Source organism: Asparagus officinalis, chromosome 7 (genome assembly GCF_001876935.1).
Source record: "Asparagus officinalis chromosome 7, Aspof.V1, whole genome shotgun sequence".
NCBI lineage: Eukaryota > Viridiplantae > Streptophyta > Magnoliopsida > Asparagales > Asparagaceae > Asparagus > Asparagus officinalis.
Genome location: NC_033800.1, coordinates 48842375 through 48863750, shown reverse-complemented (window position 1 = coordinate 48863750; position 21376 = coordinate 48842375). Strand labels below are relative to the sequence as shown.

At 37.3% G+C, this 21376-nt stretch overlaps 1 protein-coding gene and 1 long non-coding RNA gene across 2 annotated transcripts; both read left to right on the top strand.

The window, feature by feature from the left end:
* On the top strand, positions 8060–10619 carry LOC109850446. Its single transcript, XR_002249439.1, has 3 exons — positions 8060–8164; positions 9271–9375; positions 10027–10619. It is a non-coding gene; the product is annotated as an uncharacterized LOC109850446 (long non-coding RNA).
* LOC109850980 (E3 ubiquitin-protein ligase SGR9, amyloplastic-like) lies at positions 19107–20942 on the top strand. The gene is made up of 2 exons (XM_020421071.1): positions 19107–19367; positions 20224–20942. The coding sequence occupies exons 1-2, from the start codon at positions 19219–19221 to the stop codon at positions 20594–20596; spliced, it is 522 nt and encodes a 173-aa protein (XP_020276660.1). The 5' UTR covers positions 19107–19218; the 3' UTR covers positions 20597–20942.

Genomic DNA, 21376 nt, shown 5'->3' with positions numbered 1-21376 from the left:
TATGTATATATATTTTTTTCATTTATATTATATATGTACATATATATATATATATATATATATATATATATATATATATATATATATATATATATATATATATATATATATATATATATATATATATATATATATATATATATATATATATATATATATATATATATATATATATATATATATATACACACATATATCATATATGTGTGTGTATATTATGTATAAATATACATATATATGTATACATACATACGATAATAATTATATAGAATCCTAAGGAGATAACGTCGTGTTCTAGAAAGAAAATCACATGGTGGTTCTAGAAAGAACAAGTATCTAGTAATATATGTTTGTCATGAATAGATGAAATTGCAACAAGTATTCATGGAGAGCTCCAATGCTGCATGTTATTGACCAGTGATATTGTGTAGATGGGGAGACTAGAGGTAAAGGGTATAATTTTCCAGAAGGAAGCTGTTGACTCCAACATATGCAGAATTACCAGGATGGAAAATATATTTATGGAGTATACTTCAATACAATTAAGAGACAAAGAATGGTTTCATTCTCTGGTTAACGTTGTTGGCTGAGGAATGCCTTGGTGATCATTTCTGCTATTTGGGTTTGACTTTGATCTATTCTCATGATGGTGGGTTCATGAAAGAAATTATACAAGGAATCAAATTAGATTGGCTGAAGTGGACTGCTATCTCAGGAGTACTATGTGATCAGAAAATACGTGTGTGAACAGAAAGTTTGACAAGACAGTCATGCTAAACAAACAGAATGATGCACAATTATGAATTATGATATGTGCCAAGATGAAAAGAAAAGAAAAGAAAGAGAGAGAACTTGAAAAGTGAATGTTGAAGTGGATGAGAAGCAATAAGATTAATGAGGAAATTAGAATATGTGCATCCATATGAAGTTATAGCCAGGTTTACATAGGGATAAGTTATGTTGGTGTAACCCTGTTTGCTGCTAAAACCCCTGGAGGCTGCATGAGGATATCATATTCTATACATTTGCATTAAATTTGCTCAACACATGAAACATGAGACATTTCAGCTACATGTTTCTTTAGCTCTATCATTTAGTTTTCTAAGCCATACTCAATTGCAATTGGCTTTGCTGATTTTGGTTTTAATGACTATTCTACCAGGTTGTCTTGCTGGTGCCTAGAATTAATGTCAAGTCTTCTGTTTGTCATTGAAAACTATCAATAGTATAAATAACCGTCAATATTAACTGGTTAACAGCAGTGTTTTAATTATTCCCGACATGGCCGAGATATCGGCCGATATATCTTTAATAAGGTTTGAAGCAAAACGTTATGGTCTCAATATCTTTACCACTTTTGGCAAATTTTGGGCGATATATCATGATTTTCTCAGTATATCATTATCAAGTGACAATTTGGTCTAAAAAAATAGAGCGAAATGTTGCAATGTCAATTTGGACTTTCATTTGTTTTAAAGATTGGGTTGGATTTATGATTCAATTGAGGTCTAAACCCAAATAACTGTCCACTCCCAAGCAAATACCCCCACTTATGTAATTAACTGGAAAGAAGAATTATGGCTCAATTGTGATCAAATCTTTTGTAGAAGTTTGACAAACGATACCACCTTTCTCCACAGCCCATTCTTTGGTGCATCAAGAGTGAATATCTATTATACACATACATTATTAAATATGTCACTGATATTTACTAAATATACCCTATATCTCCCTGATATCTGCAGTCTGTTATAGATTTTGACCGTCCAATGTCTCCTGATATCTGATACTTAGAACCGTGGTTAACTGGTTATATTTGTACTTTCTTCATGACCATAGTCTTTTGAGTGCATGGGTTCTCCATTACTCAATGCTACCCTCTGACATATGGGAAGAAAATTTTGAAACTAATGCACGTGCTCAAGACAATTCTTTCAGACAAAATTTTTGGTAACTTTTATGTCTTTTACACAAAAATGTTGAAGTAACACTGGAATGAGCATTTGCAATTTAGTTTGTTAATAATTTTTCTATAGCACACTTAATCTTTAACTTAAAACTTATAACTTTTATTCTGAAGGACTCAACCAATGTGTATGTTTCTGCTTGTGTTTTTGAATGAAAGGTTCAACAGCATTGAAGCGGCAGTTTTGATCCACATTTTTTTCATTTCTAATGTATTAATGTTTTTTTTTGTTAGTTTATCAACAGTGGTCGTATCCTCGTGCTGTATTATATGTAGCCTACCTATGTATTTCCGTGCTTCTTAGATGCGTCCTTCATATTTCTAAAGCAACATATGCTTGTTAGTAGAAAATCTTGCGACTTTTATGTTCTTACAAAACATTTTTTGTTATATTTTATTTTGTTTATGAAAAATAAATATCATATAAGGCGTATTTATGTATTAGAATATCCTATTTATTTTAATGTCATATGTTGACATATTTAGTCCGTGCTATGATACTGTATTTGAGTATTCATATTTGTTCAACTTATAGTGGAAGGAAAAAATTTTGGTTCCATAAACATAGCAATTGTTGCAAATCATCATCGATAGTTATTTCTCAATATATTTTATATGTGATTAATCATGACTACTAGATTTTTAATCAATATATCGTTTTACTTGTTTCTCTTTTATTAGGCTTATGCAAGACATTGCTGAATACGTATAATTTATACCTTTTCATATGATCATCTATGACTTGTCTTGTGAGTCTTAATCAATATCCAATATTTGAAGTCATTAACCAAAACTTGTACTTGTTGGTGGTGAACTGTTTCTCAAGAAGTTTAACTTTAGGTGTGCTAGTATTAGTATTCTTACAAGACTTTGTGTTGCTCTTTTCGTTGTGCCTGTCGGTTCTCTTTTTAGCACTGTGTGACGCCGTTGGTTTCACACAAGACTGTAGTCTAAGGTGAACCCAATGATGTCAAACCTGTCATGCACCCAAACACTGTGTAACAACATGTTTCACCATCACAGTTATATCTCTCTAGTGGAAGTCAATAAAAGAAATGTGGATACAAGCAGATAGAATAAAGGTAAAAATACAAGGAACATAATATAGAGAAGAGATCCAATAATAAATGTATTCATGTTCCAACAGAAGAAAAGAAGTACATCTGAAAATCTAAAATAAGAGTAATAATTTTCTAAACACAAGAGTCAACTGAAAATAGTAATAAGGCACTCAGTCTCCAACATGAAATACATCTCTAAGACTGAAAACAAATAATAAGCTATTGTGAAGCACTAATTAACTACTAATAGATGACGGTGAGTTAGACTGAATCACCGTCAACCTGCGACTCTCCGGACGCCTGACTCACTGCCTAAAAAAGATGGAAACGAGTATCAAAGCGCTAGCGAGATCATCTCCACCGCCCCTAATGAGAAGGGGTTGGGTGTATAAAAAATATAAGATATAGCATATATAGATATAATAATCATATGCATTGAACTAAGAGGAATTAAGATTTAGAAATCCACAATAGGAGAATGTGTACGTCGAGCGAAATAATCTAAACAAGAAAACCCTCATATATATATACTGCGTTTCTCAAATTGTGGATCACTAAACATCTGCTCCAAAATCCTATGAATAAAAAGAATAAACAACGGACAATACATTACCAAACCTCATAAAAAAGAACAAGTTGTATCATAATGTCTCACGCTACCTTCGGGTAGTTGACGTGGGAACAATAATAAAAATTCGATAAATGATCTCATCTAGGATACGTCGTGCATGACAAACTATAACCTTACATTCTATCCTCGAGGTAGGTAACACGTGATCAAATTTACAATTTTGTGATCCTTTACAAAGAAAATAATGATGCTACGTAAGGCGCTCACAATATCCTGTGGCTCATCGTAATATTTTGCGGCTCACTACCTTACTCGAACACCCTGCGGAGTATAGGCATGTCAACCTATTCCAGAATACAATGATGCATAATGGAGTATAGTCCACTGCAGTCTCATTGCAGTATATCAACTAACCCACTCTGAGTGTAGTCAGCCACGATCTCATTGCGGTTAAGGTTTTAAATATCGGTTATTGAGGATTTATCAGATAGTCAAAATCCATATTGGATAGCGGATATCGGAGATATGTCGGGGATAAGTAGTATTTATCGAGTGACGTTATCAGATGGTGATATACATAATTAGGGGTGGGCAAAAACCGAAACAAACCGGTTCAACCGAAAAAACCGCCCGAAAAAACGGATCGGTTAACCGAACCGAATTAAATGGATGAGAAGAAGTCTCTAAACCGCCCGAACCGAATTAAACCGGTCTGGATCCGGTTTGAACCCCTGAACCGCCCAAAAAAAACCGAACCGAATTCTTAAACAAAAAGTAGCTGCGAGCCTTGGGTGTGAAGAAAATTTATGGCTGAATGTTTAGCATTTAAGAATTATGGGGTGGAGTTTATACTAACATATATTTGAGTACGCTGATATAGTTAAGTGAGATTTCCGTAAATCAATACAAGATGTTGAGGTTGAAGGATAAATTTAGTGTTTTGGTCAAATTTCAGTGATAACATGAATACAGCTTGCTGGTGCTGGATATCAAATTAACCTATAGTATAGGCTGTCAAGGATATAAGATAATTCTTGATGAGAAAAAGGCATCTAAAAATTAACGAAAATCATCAAAAGGTGTGTGTGCCTGCCAAACATTGTTCTTTCTCTAAAAAAGGCTACATAATTACATGGTCCTCCTAGTGTATTAAGCTAGTTATATTCAGATCATACAATTTGATTAAGTGGCTTAGTACAGTTTTGATTGTTTCCTTTCAGTTTTGATTGCTTCTTTTCAGTTTTGGATATAACTAAAACTTACCCAGATTTTTGTGAAATGGAGTTAATTCGGTTCAAAACCGAAACCGAACCGAACCGAATTTCGGTTGGGCCGAATATTCGGATGAAGGGGGAAAAATCTGGATCTGGATGAGAGTTTTGAGAATCCGAAAAATTCGGATTGGATGCGGATTGGGCTTAAAACCGAACCGAACCGAATACGCCCAGCCCTATACATAATATAATATTCTAAAATATAATCTAACCATACTTAATGAAATATAAACGTACCAAAATATAAATAATTATGTTTAGAATCACTAACTAATGATAGAAACTCGGGTCGGGTTTAAATTGCATTGAATAGGTGCTCGTTGCCTGAAATCAAAACTCAACTCAAAGACTGATAGTTTCGATTTTTGGACTGATAATATCGGCCAATAACTCACCTTATCGTCGTATTATCGGCGATAAACATCCAAAAACGATAACCGATTTAGAGTCAAACTTATCATAGCGGAAGACCCCCAAAACCGATAAATCATCGATAATATCGGTTTATCGGTTGATATTTAAAACATTGATTGTTGTGCACCAACCCCCACTCAAACATCCAAAACTACCGTAGAATGAAATAAACTTTACTCTATCATAACAAGCTCAAATATTAAATTATGCACTTCTAAAAGCTTGTGCGTGCTCAACACAATTAGGGGTGGCAAATGTGTCGGGTCAGGTCAGGTCATAGTTGACCCGACCCGTTCGTTTAAGTGTGGCCCGATCCGACTCGTTTAATAAATGAGTCAGTACGATCCTACGCGTTTATTAAACTTGTTACCCGACCCGATCAATATAATTTTATCAAAGTTCACGACATTACTATATCAAAGTCCAAATAATGTATTTTTTCCTATAGCCGGTCCCTCATATCTTTAAAATTGCTCTAAGATTGTTGCAAATTAGCCCCTCACTGACTAAAATACTATGAACTCGTGTTTTCCCTCCAAAACCTTTATTACATGAGCTGAGGAGCTGAGGAGCAGTTTGGTCATCGAGGGGCAAATTTGCGAGACCCTTTGGGACTTGAGGGTCTTAGATGGAAACTAATAAGGATTTGATGACCAAGTTGTAAAGAACTATTAAAATAAAATAAAGTTGCAACTAAGTAGCTCAGTGTATCAGAGCCCTACACCCATCTGTGCCTTCATCTCCCCTCCAGTCACTCCATTTTATAGTTTCCATTATTATTTTATTTTCCCTCACACTAGACAACAGGTTATGACACAGGTAGAAGAGAGGCAGGTAAATAACTTAATATTTTTATTTTTTAATAAAGGGGTCAGATCCTATCGAAACTGGAGGCGGAGGAGGGGGTGTTCGGCCTCGTCTGCAAGCGGTGGCTCCGTCTCCAACGATGCTCCGGCGACTCGCCACTCGCTTCCCCTCGATCCTCCATCTCGACCTCTCCCAGTCCTCCAGATCCTTCTATCCCGGCCTCACCAATCCTGATCTCTCCGTCATCGCCTCCGGATTCCCCGCCATCTCGAGCTCCGACCGCTCGACGCTGCTTGTCTCCACTTGTTCACCGTCACTCGTCGTCACCTCTCTCCAATCCCCGCCGCTCGCTGTTTGCCGCTGCTTGCCGCCGCTCAAGTTTAAGTGATGGGAAATCTAGGGCTTCTTTTATGGAGACGAAGGGAGAACGAGTTGCTAGAGGCTGATTCACTTAGTTATTAGGTCGGTGTTTACGGATCAGGTGTTTGTGTTATACGGATCAGTTCGGATCAACTCGAATTGATCCATTTATTAAATGAGTCAGTTTGGGTTGACCCGTTTATGACCCGACCTATGTTACTCGACCCATACCCATTATAAACGGGTCGGGTCGAGTTGATCGGTCAGATCATAAATTGTCACCCCTAAACACAATACGCGCTCTCTCATGGTAACACACGTACATCGACGGACGATTCGTACTTTGTGTTCATGATCAAAAGCATGTGGGAAAGAAACAATATTTTTCAAACAGCACAAAACCGGTCGACTGATATCTCCCATCAGTTGACCGATGAGGACGTCCACAACAAATGCACAAAATCCAGCCTGGATTGGTCGACCAATGCTTATAATCGGTCGACCGACCAGGGCAAAATTTTTACTTCCTGAAGACTAGTTCGGTCGACTGATTCTCTTGATCAGTCGAGCGATGCTGGGGTCAGGTCAAAGTGTCAAGTTTTTATCTACAATACATCAAAATCGAAAACTTTTGAATAAAACTCATGTGTTAAATCTTGTTTAAGGTAATTAGGGTTTATTTTCTTGCATGAAAACACAATTATGAATATTGGAGAGGATCTACGAACCCTAACATGTAATATTTGTAAGTTCATCATGAAAACCAATCAATTTAGTAAAAATCTCGTGTTTACTTACTTAAAATAAAAAATTCAACTCAAGGATCCGTTTTCATAACTTTTTATGTCTGAAAGATCAAATCTTTATATCATACAAAATAAAGGGGCAAACTTTACACATAAAATAGGTTTTAGAAATCCAATAAAAACCAAGAAGAACCAAGGAAAACGGGATGTGATTGGAGCAAATGAAACTCGCCTCAAAGATTCGTGTTGAACTCCCAAACACGCGAGAGACACGATCCTCCTTTGTCAAAAGCCACCGATCTCCCCCTTCTTTAGGTCCTTTTGCTTCTCAAGGCTCTCCAAATACTCAAGTAACTCAACTGATGAATTAGGGTTTTGAGGGGAAGGGTGGTTGCTGATTAACGTGGGAATTACAGAAGAAAAGATGAGAAAAATCGGGTATATATCATATATATAGGTGTGTGATCAAACATGCCCAAATCTGACCCGACCTGAACCCAATCTCTGTGCATCCGTCAGTCGACTGGTCTCTAGGCATTAGTCGACCGACCAGAGATTGGATTTCAGTCAACATGTTCTTGCATACATGCATGTTTACGCTTATATATTCATATATGCACTTAATCGATCTCAAATTGATTACTAACATACTCATTCATCCTAGAATAATATTAACCATAATAAAATTCATTTAATACTATTTATCATAATATTTTCAAAATTACGGGGTTTTACACATTGTCACTGCCACCAATATTTTTTATTGAGCCAAGTACCTTGACTGGAGGCTTTTCTCCCCCTAAATCCCTATGGACAAATATTGAATGTATATTTAATTTATCACATTAGTCTTTTCTATTTGAGCCTTTTGGTAATTTAATTACTTACATTATTGTTTTCCACAGGGATATCTAATTGAACGCAACCCTGAGAGTGCTGCTGCCGCCATAAATCTTATGCATCAGGTAGGATGTGATGTGTACATTATTCCAGGATCAGAGCCTTAGCAAGTTGTACTGAATTTAGTCATAAATACATCTTGTATGTTGTTAGCCTACTTCAAAATGATCCATCTCTTAATCCCCAGTAATTATTGTTTAAATATTTATTTATTTTCAATAAGTTCAACTAATAAGGGAAATGATACTATATATACGATATAAATATTGGTCAATTACAAGTAGAATAAATACTATACTATTTATGTTTGCTCCAGTTATTAGCAGAGGTGATGCTAAATGTGGATGTATTTATTCATATCTGAATCTGTATTCACTTAAACAAATGAAGACAGAAATAGAATTAAGATATTTCAACCCTAATCGCATAATATGAATAAGAGCAATCCCAGGGTCCCAAAAGGGGGTAATCCCCACCCTGAACGACTCTAATACATGAAGTTATTCTAGAAGAGTAAGATCCAATATTAAAAAAAAACACTGTCCAATGTAAGAACACAAGTAGCACATCTATGTCTCACATCTCAGTGTGTTGTATAAATAATCTGGTTTCTGTTCTTATAGTCAGCACCTATATGCTAAATTCTGCAGGTCAATGCTAAATTCTGGTTTTAATATCCTAAGGAGAAAGCCCTGCCCAAAGTACATTGCGTTGTTAATATCCTTAATTTGATCCTCTCTTTCTTTTAGAGGCAGTGGGACAACTTGCATTATGCTCAGTACATAGCTTCTGGGATACTGCTCTGCTAGTGATGCCGTCTCTCCTCTTCTTTCCTAAAGCTCATCTCCTCTAGTCTCCAGTACGAAAGTTCCTTTTCTAAGCTAAACATCCGTTTTTCGGTAAAGCCTTTATGATCTCCTCCTAAGCGTTAGAGGTGTATCTACATCTGAGCAAGAGATGCTCCAAACGAAGTTGGCCCTAAATCCAGCTCTCCGCACATATGAATCAAGGACAATTCATTTAGTACTTTTTATAGGATCAGGAACCGTATAGATGAAAAGTTCTTTCAGATTCTCTGTATGTTCAAGTATCAGCGCTTTGCTTGCACTTTTACTGGCTATAATTTTTTTTTTTGGATATTTGCATTTAAATTTACAGAATGTATTCACAGGACCTCCCTGATAAGCAGAAGGCACTTATTGCTGATGAACTTCAGAAGTTGGTAGTTGAATGGACCAAGCAGGTTATGAAAAAACGAAAGAAAGAAGACAGGGAGGTAAGTTTTGTTTGATGTTATTACTTAACCAGTATTGTCTTGAAATTGAAATTGGACTAATTGCTTTTCTATTTGGCAATAGATCACCTCGTATATGTTATGCATTTATACTGTGATTCTTTTTTCTAATCTTCTTTCTAGATATTTCAGTTAAATGCGCAGGAGTTTTGCCAACTAGCTACTTGTTTTCTAGGAAAAAAGTTCAATTATAATTTTGAAATCTAATTATGAGATATAGAGGCAACTAGGGGTCTTAATTTATCTATTTTAACATTCGTAAGATGGAATTTTCAAAATCCTGTTACATGTCTGTTCTACACATAAAAGTTATATTCTTTTTTGCACGTCAAGAACATTATAACATGTTGAAATTATCCAAAGTGGAGCGAAAAAAGTTCCTTATAGGAAAGGTTTCTCAATCTCTGTCAGATTTATGATTATAACTACATTATTTGAGTTATTTTTTCCCTCGCCAATTCTTATTGTTTTGCTTGCCATGTAATGTAGCTCAACTTGTTTTTGTGTCCTCAGTTTTGCTCATGTCGCATTTTCATTAAAATGTTTCACCAGTTTCTGTTGATAGATTTTGAATTGTTTCCCCTGCTTCGACTCTCTTACAAGTTATATCCTTCTTTATCGTGTTTTAAGCAGGAACTAGCTGAAGCCCTGAAGAAGGACATTTCTGCAATGGTCGCTTCCTTGTTAAACATGGGGATAAGTGCTAATGTGAACGTAGAGGAGCTCAGGTGCTAAGTAGAGAAACATTAAGCTATTGTCGTGTGGCGGTTCCTATGTTTAACACACACTGGCAAAATTCTGGTGCTAATGGTCGTGTGGCGGTTCCTATGTGAAAGTCGAAGATGAAATGCATAACGATGAGTTATTTGGCCATTTCTTGGGAGCACCCTCCAGATCCTGAGCATTCATATCCTATCAATCAATATAGCATTTGTTTTTGTTCCAAATTTTCCGTGGGTAAAATTATCTTGTGATTTAACAATGAGTTGTTTAAGCCGTCTTTTCCAGATTTAGCTTGAGATGCAAATCCGACAAAGCGATAGGATTTTTGAGAATTGCAGCAGTTCACATAATAAAGTTGTAACAAACATAAGCACTTACGGGTTCATACGCGTTAAGAATCCTCTATTTTGCTCTTTGTGCAAACTCAAATGTATGTTTACAGCCAGAAGTTGATTGAATGGTATACTGTGCTTTGGTTGAAGAAAGCCATCACTCTTTACTCATAATATTGTGTATGATGGCTCATTGTCAGATTTCTACATAATCTAGGAAATCTTTGGGATCTAATGCCAACCTAAAAGTTTGATATCCTCGAATAAAGTTCCTGCATTCTTTTTTACGCACGGTTGCCAACGTAAGGAGTCGGCCATCTTATCAGATGGAAATTTCTTTAATTGCTAGTGGAGGAATGTTCACATACAAAATTACTACAGTGAAGGGAATGTGAAGCCCTCGTGAAGCCCTTGTGCCCTTCAATATAAATATCATTCTTTTGGGGACATGAGGGGCTGCTGATAGCTGTTGGGATGACAAAAGACATTTGCTTCAATCTAAAGGCATGAATACTTTCCACTGTCTGCTGAAATTATCCTTGTTGCCATCAAGCATGACCTCAATAGGACCTAAATTATGACAATTATTGGTTTATCACAGGAAAAATATTCAAAAGAAAATTCACTCATGAAGATCCTAAGATTCACTCTTTAGGATGTAGTCTGGTACTTGAGTTGTTACTCTCTGCATTGTTTTGTTTCGTAGTCGTGTATCATGTCATCCTCCTTAAATATATTTAACTGTGAGCATTAAAGATATAAAATGTGGTCATTAAAGAACAGATCTATGAAAATTTTTCTAAGAAACTTAAAGAAGCCAATGATGTGTTTTCACCCTTTTAAGCGTAAAGAGGATCCTATGTTGTTACCAAGAAAGAAATAAAAAGAGGTCTAATGTTGACGTAAAAGGACTATACATGATAGTGAAGATCACAGATGGAAAAGGGAAAGGAGAGAATCTAGAAAAGGAAACAAGACATACAACAAAGAAATAACAAAAATGAAAGTTGAGTGTAAGGGTGGATAGATATATAGCCAATTCTCTCTGCATAGATCAACAGGGATTAGTTACTTCATTATTGAAGTTCTACTGTTTGCATGGTTCTGGTAACTCACGGTGAGTGTAGTGGATCTCTAAGTTGAACCAAAATGATTTTTATTTATTTTTAGTTATAAAACAACGACATTGGCAATCACTCGTTAGATAGTTTTTGTATTTAGGCGCGCGGTATGAATAGATCTTGCCTTTTGCTATAAATGATTGTCAGTTGAGGGTTATAATAGACGGAAGTACTTATTAGAATGTTATTCTTCATGTTACGGAAGTACTTATTAGAATGTTATTCTTCTTGTTCAATATATTTCCTTAATATATATTGTAGCTTATCAAATAACTTAATTAATTTAGAGTCTCTTCCAGTACACCAAAATCTAAAGGTGTAACAAAAGTTAAGGTTTATAACTTTTTAAATTAACATGCTTCTACAGGTTGCATTCTTTTCTAGAGTAGAAACCTAGACTTTCACAGGTTGCATACATTTCGTACGTAGAAACTTAAGACTACTTTACAACTAAATGTCATTCAGAAAGTCTCTTCCACACGAACTAAATTTATAGAGTTACGATAAGGGTTGAGCTTGATAGTTTGATAATTTGACGCATAATGAGTGTACAATAACACTGTTATGTTCTTTAAAACTTTATATCAATTCTTGTGCAATGTTATTAATTTCGCCTCTAATTTCAACCATAAAGTATGGTGGGCTAATACATATTGTTAGTGACCCGTGTAACAAGCGAACTCTTCATGGATTAGACCAGACGTACATGTGAAATTCTCACATGGGGGTGCGCAGAACTTATGTTACTGCTAAAACAATTTGTAGGGACAAAGGCACGTGTATACCCCTAATCCATGGGCATGGTGAAATTAGGTGCATGGAAAGCGCAAAGGACTAAAAAAGACGAGCCCAAATACTATTACATGATCCAATGAGACGCATGCATGTGGACAAGACTTCGTATCACTTCCATTCTCCAACCTTTAATTTTTCTTCTTCTAATAATAAGCACTTGGCTGATTCCCCCCCACCTCCGTATATAGAAGTAGGCATGTACATCCTTGTATTTTTTTAGGGGTTTTTGTCTTTAAGCCCATTTGTTTACCTAGCTTTATTTTTAAACCCACTCATTATTAGTTGTATTCTTAAGCCCAATTCATTTTTGGTATTTGTCTTTAAACCCAATTCTAAAATACAATACTTTTACTACTTGTATTTATATAGAATGAATGTCAAAACCCTAAAATACCCCTTTGATTGGCCCCATAAATCCCAGTGTCTCTCTCTCTCATCTTCCCCATTTCACCTCAGCCCATCTCCAGCCGCCGACGCCCCACTCTAGCTGCCGCCGGCGATCTCGGCCCCCGTCACCCTCTCCCGCCTCTTCAAGAACTCCCCCTCCTCCCCCAAAACCCTAACCCTAATCAAGTCCTTCGCCGCCGGCGTCATCCTCTCCACCTCCCTCGTCCACGTCCTCCCCGACTCCTTCCAGGCCCTCTCCGATTGCCACGTGGCTCCCCGCCATCCGTGGCGCAACTTCCCCTTCTCCGGCCTCGGCGGCATCGTCGGCGCCCTCCTGCCCTCCTCGTCGACGTCGTCGCCTCCTCCCGCCTCGAGGACGCCGCTCGGGCCCCAAGAACTACGAGAGGATCGAGAAGGCCGGTAAGGCCGCTGGTGGTGGCGCTGGCGTTTCATCAGGTCTTCGAGGGGATGGGACTTGGCGGATGCATTGCTCAGGTAGAAAATTTAGGTTTTTGTGTAGTATAGTTTGAATCTTTGAGGGTTTGGTGGGGGATAAACCCTACATAATTGCAGCATTTGGAGTTCAACCAAACTTTTAGTATCGATTCTAGGATTTGAGGAATCTTGATGCTAGTATTCTAATACCTTACAAGGAAGTATGTCAGCATCATTTGAGATTGCTTGCATCTAGATATTATATTCTTCTTGGAGCTTAAATCATTTGTTAAATTGTTCCCGTTGAAATAAAATTGTTACATTTGAAGCCATTCTATATATTCAAAGTTACATTATTGCAACTTCCTAAATGTAGAAACACGAAGAAACCCTCTTTCATATCTGAGCTAATATTTGGTTGTGCAAAACTTGCTGTGATGTTACGAATTACTGGTCTTGTGATCAATAGTAATAAAGATTACTCAGTCTTATGATAGGAGGGACATTTTAATGGTAGTCAATTTTTTTAGTGCTATTGTATATCGTTTTTGTTACGCTCTTGCTGTTAGTTATCTTATCCATCAGTATTTCCATTCTAGGATGAGAAGTTGGTGTTAGATTTGAAAATAAGTCATAGTTTTCAAAGCATCTTCCCTATATTGTTATATTCTAGTCCAATCGAAAGTTATTTGCCAGAATTGTTCAACGTACAAAGACTGAGTGTGGCATAAATGAGGTTGTTATGATGGTGAGTGGATAGGCACTAACTCTCTATTTGGTTATGTAAAGTCATTTGTTCATTGAACCGCATTTATCTGCTTTTATCTGAAGGTATATTTTCTATAAGTATAATGTTCATTGAACCGCTTTTAAACTCAACCTATTGTTCTTTTGATCCGCTTATATTTTGCTTTCAGGAAATCAACGTGATCCTCAAGACCAATTCCCCGGATGCTAGATGCCAATTGTGATATCAAGCATTTTTTGTGTACATATATATGTTTGGAAAGTGATTTGTAAAGTCATTTGTATGAAACCTACGGGACAGTTGTTGGTATTGGTTCTGTAATGTCATTTTGTGCAATCATCCACTGTGGTTAAATTACTGGTTATGTAAAGTTTTGTACGCTTCTAAGTCATTGAAATTGATGGTTTATTGCACGTAAAGTTCTATGGTTCAGCGCACCAGCTACATAAAGTTTTCCCTCAAACAGAACACAATATTCTCTTACAGAGATTAGCGTGGTACACATAACCATAACACAACAAAAGGAAGAAAAGAACATAAAATTACATATTGTAAGTATGGCACGTTATATTGTAAGTATAGCACGTTATATTGTAAGTATAGCACGCTAACCTGAAAGTATAGCACGTTAACCTGTAAGTATAGCACGTTAATCTGTAAGTATAGCACATTAACCACTAAGTATAGCACGTTAATCTGTAAGTATAGCACGTTAATCTGAAAGTATAGCACGTTATATTGTAAGTATAACACGTTATATCGTAAGTATAACACGTTATATCGTAAGTATAGCACGTTAACATGTAAGTATAGCACGTTAATCTGTAAGTATAGCACGTTAACCGAAAGGTATTAAGCCATTGTAACCTGCTAAGTATAGTACGTTAACCTCTAAGTATAGCACAGTTAACCTTAATATAACGCTGCTATACTTACATATAACGTGTTTATACTTTTTGATATAAATCGTGTATACTTTTATATAACGCCTGCTATACTTACAGGATAACGTGCTATACTTACAGGATAACATGCTATACTTACAGGATAACGTGCTATACTTACAGGATAACATGCTATACTTACAGGATAACGTGCTATACTTACAGGATAACATGCTATACTTACAGGATAACGTGCTATACTTACAGGATAACATGACAGGATAACATGCTATACTTACAGGTCAACGTGCTATACTTATGATATAACGTGTTATACTTATAATTTAACGTGCTATACTTACAATTTAACGTGTTATACTTACATGTTAACGTGCTATACTTACGATATAACGTGTTATACTTACGATATAACGTGTTATACTTACAATTTAACATGCTATACTTATAATTTAACGTGCTATACTTACAAGTCAACATGCTATACTTACAGGTCAACGTGCTATACTTATGATATAACGTGTTATACTTATAATTTAACGTGCTATACTTACAATTTAACGTGCTATTCTTACAGGTTAACATGCTATACTTACAGGTCAACGTGCTATACTTACATGTTAACGTGCTATACTTACGATATAACGTGTTATACTTATAATTTAACGTGCTATACTTACAATTTAACGTGCTATACTTACGATATAACGTGCTATACTTACAATTTAACGTGCTATACTTACAGGTTAACATGCTATACTTACAGGTCAACGTGCTATACTTACATGTTAACGTGCTATACTTACAATTTAACGTGCTATACTTAAAATTTAACGTGCTATACTTACGATATAACGTGTTATACTTATAATTTAACGTGCTATACTTACAATGTAACGTGTTATACTTACATGTTAACGTGCTATACTTACGATATAACGCGCTATACTTACAATTTAACGTGCTATACTTACAGGTTAACATGCTATACTTACAGGTCAACGTGCTATACTTATATGTTAACGTGCTATACTTACGATATAACGTGTTATACTTATAATTTAACGTGCTATACTTACAATTTATATGAACAGTTAAAACCTAACCCGAAACCCACTTACAGATCAACGTGCTATACTTACATGTTAACGTGCTATACTTACGATATAACGCGCTATACTTACAATTTAACGTGCTATACTTACAGGTTAACATGCTATACTTACAGGTCAACGTGCTATACTTACATGTTAACGTGCTATACTTACGATATAACGTGTTATACTTATAATTTAACGTGCTATACTTACAATTTATATGAACAGTTAAAACCCAACCCGAAACCCAAACAAACCCGACACAGAAAAAACCCAGAAAACCCTCGATGAGTCGACTCATGTTCAGTCGTGAGTCGACTCATGACTCATGGGTCGACTCATAAGGTGATGAGTCGACTCAGCAGAGACTTTTGACAACAGGAGTTGATATCATGAGTCGACTCATGACAGTCATGGGTCGACTCAACCTCATGAGTTGACTCATGATGATTTATAGGTCGACTCATGAGCTGAAAATTGGGTTCTTCGACTCTGCTGCTTGCCGACTCGTTCGACGCTACTCCAGGAGATTGACAAACTATATACATAACGTACTATACTTAATCCATTTCCAAACAATACAACATGCAAACAATATACAACATTGCATATCCAGGAGACACAAAACACTGCATATCTAAGAAAACATTGCATATCCAAGAGACACAAAAAAATCAAGAAGTTTCTTCAACCATTCCAGCACATACAACACGCAAACAATGGTTATTGTCTAAAATAAAGTTAACCATCAATATCAATGACTTAGAAGCATGCAAAACTTTACATAACCCAGTAATTTAACCACAGTGGCTATAATCTACCACAAAAGACACAAAACACTATGGACTACATAATCAACATATATTTATACAAATACTTTACAAATCAATTTCCAAAATATATTTGTACACAAAAAAATATTGGATATCACAATTGGCATCTAGCATCCGGGGAATTGGTCTTGAGGATCACGTTGATTTCCTGAAAGCAAAATATAAGCGGATCAAAAGAACAATAGACTGAATATAAGCGGTTCAATGAACATTACACTTATAGAAAATATACCTTTAGAATCGTCTCAAGGACCGCCATCGCCTGCTCCTCGGTCATCGGCTTCGTCTGCTCCGGTCCCGTGCAAACCCTAGCCTAGGCCTCCAACACTATCTGCTTCGGTCTCGGGATATCGGAGCTCCGATACGACGTCAACACCGCCGGATTCGGAGGATCCGAATCTAATTGCAGTCAAATCAATCCTCTCTGAGTAGAGAGCGGACCTCGAGGTCGAGCCCCGCCGGTTGAGCGAGAGGCCGATTCGGGGAGTATGAGGGCTGAGAGAGATCCAATCGGTTGAGCTTGAGAGGTTGGACTGTTTTAAAGGAGAGGTTTTGGTGAAATTAGGGCTATGGTTAGGGTTTGGATAGATGAGAGAGTTCATGATGAGACTTTGGGGGAGGAGAGCGTTAAGATTCATTGTTGGGGGTCAGGTCCTCTTGGGATGACGCTGTGGACTGACGAAAGGAGGGTGCTCTGAGAGGGCGACGGCGGCAAGGAGCTTTCGTCTTTTAATTTAGGGCTGAGTTGAAAAGGGGAAGATGAAGATATATAGTGGTTTATATGGGGAAAGGGGTATTTTGGGGTTTTTACCTTGATTTTGTATAAATACAAGTACTAAAAGTATTGTATTTTAGAGATTGGGTTTAAAGACAAATACCAAAAAAGAATTGGGTTTAAAGATACAAGTAATAGTAGGTGTGTTTAAAAATAAAGTGGAGTAAACAATTGGGCCTAAAAACAAAAACCCCTTTTTTTTAATAGCCCAGCCCGAAATTGAACTCAAGACCATGTCAAGACCATGAGAGTTATATTAATGGAACCTCCCAAGTTCCAACTATCCGGATCACTCGCAGTGAATTATATATGCCATCACCTTAATTGTTACAAAATATAGTTGTTCTCTTATGAATATAACGTTTTGGGTGAAATAAATACCAATTTAACCCATTTCATGAATGAAATGTGAATAATTAACCTCTCAACAAAGCTACTTGCTATATTGTAATTTGGTATCAACATGTGTTATGAACACATCGGAAAACATTACCGTACCTTTGATTGGGGTGGGGGGGGGGGGGGGGGGGGGGGGGGGGGAGAGGAATTGAGAATCTACCTTCAATGTAATTGCCTATCTCCTTAAGTCGCGTTTCGAAAAAATAGCCAGTAAACACTCAAGTCTATCTAACCCTAATCTCATGTCCATTCGCTTCCCTCTCTTCTAAATATGAAAAAAAAAAAAATTACTAAGCAGCTGAAAATACAAATTTACAAGATAGACCATGTGTTTCATAGAGACGAAATTACAAAATGACTCTCATCTACTTCCACCCGATGGAATTTCGTTGGAGTTAATTAAATTCTGAACCTAGCTAGTATTATAGATTTTCCCATGAAAATCAAGCGTCACAGATAACCCAAGTATCCTTTTTGTTAATTAATACCATCGAATACTACGGATTCGGATCCTCTCCACTACAAAAAAAAAAATGGTAGAGGGACCACTACATAATCACAACCATTGATTATCTAGTTGATGGTTATGATTTTTTCTTTTAGTGATTGATTATCTAGTTGATGGTTATGATTTTTTCTTTTAGTGCAAATTAGGAATGAGTGCAATACACGGAGGTATGGTAAGTGTTAGATTTAGATTGTATCATAACCGCCTACTAAATAATCAATGCTTGAGATTAAAAGTAGTGGTATCTCAACTACTTTTTTGTAGTGGAGATGATCCAAATCCGGAATATTACTACGTACAAACGATGTTTTCCCAAGAATCTTATAAGAACCCCCCAAAACTCCACAAAATGTACAATTAAAGACACATCCCCTAAGCTAGCAACGCTTGCCCACACAGTCAGATGAGCTCTTCCTCTTTTTGTCGTCCACCATCATCATCATCATCATCAGAAACAATTAATGCAGGCCTCCCTCAACTAGACCCAACACACTTTCTCCACTCGCTCACCTCACCCTCGCCGCCGACCTCCGCCTCCAGACCGACCCGCCTCGCCTCCTCCTCCTACTCCCCTCCTCTCCACTTCTCCCAAACCTCTCCTCACCGGTCCACTCCCTCTCCCCTCCCCGAAAGACCCTTACCCCTCGGCTCGCGCCTCCTCCTCCGATCCCTCTCCAAGCCTCTTCTCTTCGTCGCCGGCCTTCTTCGCCTCGCTAAACTGGGCCTGCTTTGATCTGAGGCTCAGAGATCTTGATGCCGCGTTGCTTCTGATGGCGATGTGCGAGGTTTACGATAGGAAGGAGCGGGGTTTGCGCGGGGGCGCGGGGTTTGATTGGCGCTTGAGGATTGCGGAGCATTTGATGGAGCGTACGCTCAGCGCTGCCGAGCTTGGCGCGAATGGGTGGGCGGTTATTGGACGGTCAGTTTTACGTTGGTTTTGGTGTGAAGCGGTTTTGTTTATAATACATATTTATGCGGGGAAAAAATTGCCATATACTAAGCTAGAACTCGTAGTTTCAGGCTGTCCGTGTTCTAATTTCTGAAAGGAAAATGCGTGTCTAACAAAAAAGCAGAATATTAGAGATCAACGAGAATACTTCCAAAAAAAGTGCAAAAAGTAATTTTTATTGAAAAATGCAAGTTGTGTTCTTAAATCAATTCTTTCAACGAATTAAAATAGCGTGTTAACAAAATGTAACTTGGATCGTATATATGTATGGTCAGACGAAAGCTTGGATCACTACTTTTGATCACAGTCCATTACAGTTAAGTGAACGAATGAGCGAGGTTACTGGTTTTATCATTTATGTATCTTTGCAGTTTCTTAATTTTTATTTTCGGGTGAGGTACACTAGACCCTGAGAATGTTGAGCATTAATTTTGCAGTGAACCCCAATAACTTCTAAAAACACATTAAACCCCCAGTATTCAAATTGTAGAAAACGTCCCTCAATAAAATTTTCCATTTTGCAGTTAACCCCCATGACATTGTCGGTCTGCATTTAAGACCACAACGTGTTGCCAGTGCAAAGTACGAACTGACGCCGTCGTGGGGTTATCTGGAGAATGTGAAAATTTATTAGGACTTCTAGCAATTCCGATAGTTAGTAGCTAGGGGTATAGTGTAATTTGAGAAGGTATTGAGGGTTTACCGCAAGACACCGAAAACTTCTTGGGATTTAGTCCTTCATTTTTCGCTTGGGACAATCGCAATTTCCCACTCAATTCATGATTAGTCTTTATATAACCGACAGTACACTGTCGCTCAACTTCAGGTACGTTGACACAGCATCAAAATGCCGGCGACTGCTGGAAGTAGTATCCGGCAACCGCCGACCCAGCGAAGAAAAGGCGGGGGCCGAGGTGGCTGCATCGGTGACCGCAGTGGTGGCGTTGCCATCAGTGGAGTGCCAACGAAAGGGATGGGAGTGCGTTATCTGCAAAGAGGAGATTGAAACTGGACGAGACGTCTGCGTGCTTCCCTGCGACCACGGATTCCACTGGGGCTGCATCCTGCCGTGGCTCCGAAAGAGGAATACGTGTCCTTATTGTAGGTTCGAACTTCCGACCGACGACGTGTTCTTTGAGATTGGGAGGGTGTGGAGATGTGCGGTCAGGATGGGGATGGGGGAAAATCCTATTATATAGGAAAATATCAAGTGCACCTGGATACTCATGGCATTAAATGTTCATCAAATGAATGTCAGCCCTTGAATCATAGAATTTTGAGATTTGTGCACAGATCCAAGGGTTCGCATACTTTGGATGTATATTTAATGTCATGGACTGTTGCCACCGGATACTCTTTTACTATATAGAAAATGATGCATATTTAATGTCATGGACTGTTCCCACCGGATACTCTTTTACTATATAGAAAATAGAAGATATGAGATGACTAACATCTACTTTAATTAGAAAAGTAGAATATGATAAGTGTCTCGCTAAGAGTCTAAAGCAATTGGATGTGGCCATCATGTTTAATATTTACACTGAAGGGCGTGTGTCGAAATACCGTATGTCCTTATATGCTTTTCTATGGAGAGTTCTATACAATAATTGTTTTTCATGAGAGGCAGAATTGTGATGGAGAGAGATGAGGTGGGTGTTTTTTTTTTAATTGATTATATATATATATTTTTAAATGGAGTGGGGGAGCTAATTAGTTAACGATAGAGATATTTGTGGTGACAATGGGAAGGGCAGAGGATAATTATGACTAAGGATGTGTTAAGGTAAAGGAAGAAATATGCCTTTTCTTTTTTTTCATGTCTAATATTCGTTGGAGCAGAACTAGAATATATGATTACGTTGTGGATTTGTTGATCAACCCAAATGCCAAATTTTTGGGATTTTGTTAATGTCGTTACCCTAACTAAGATTATTGCCAAGGATAATGCACCTTTTCTTTGCTTGTCTCAAGTCTGA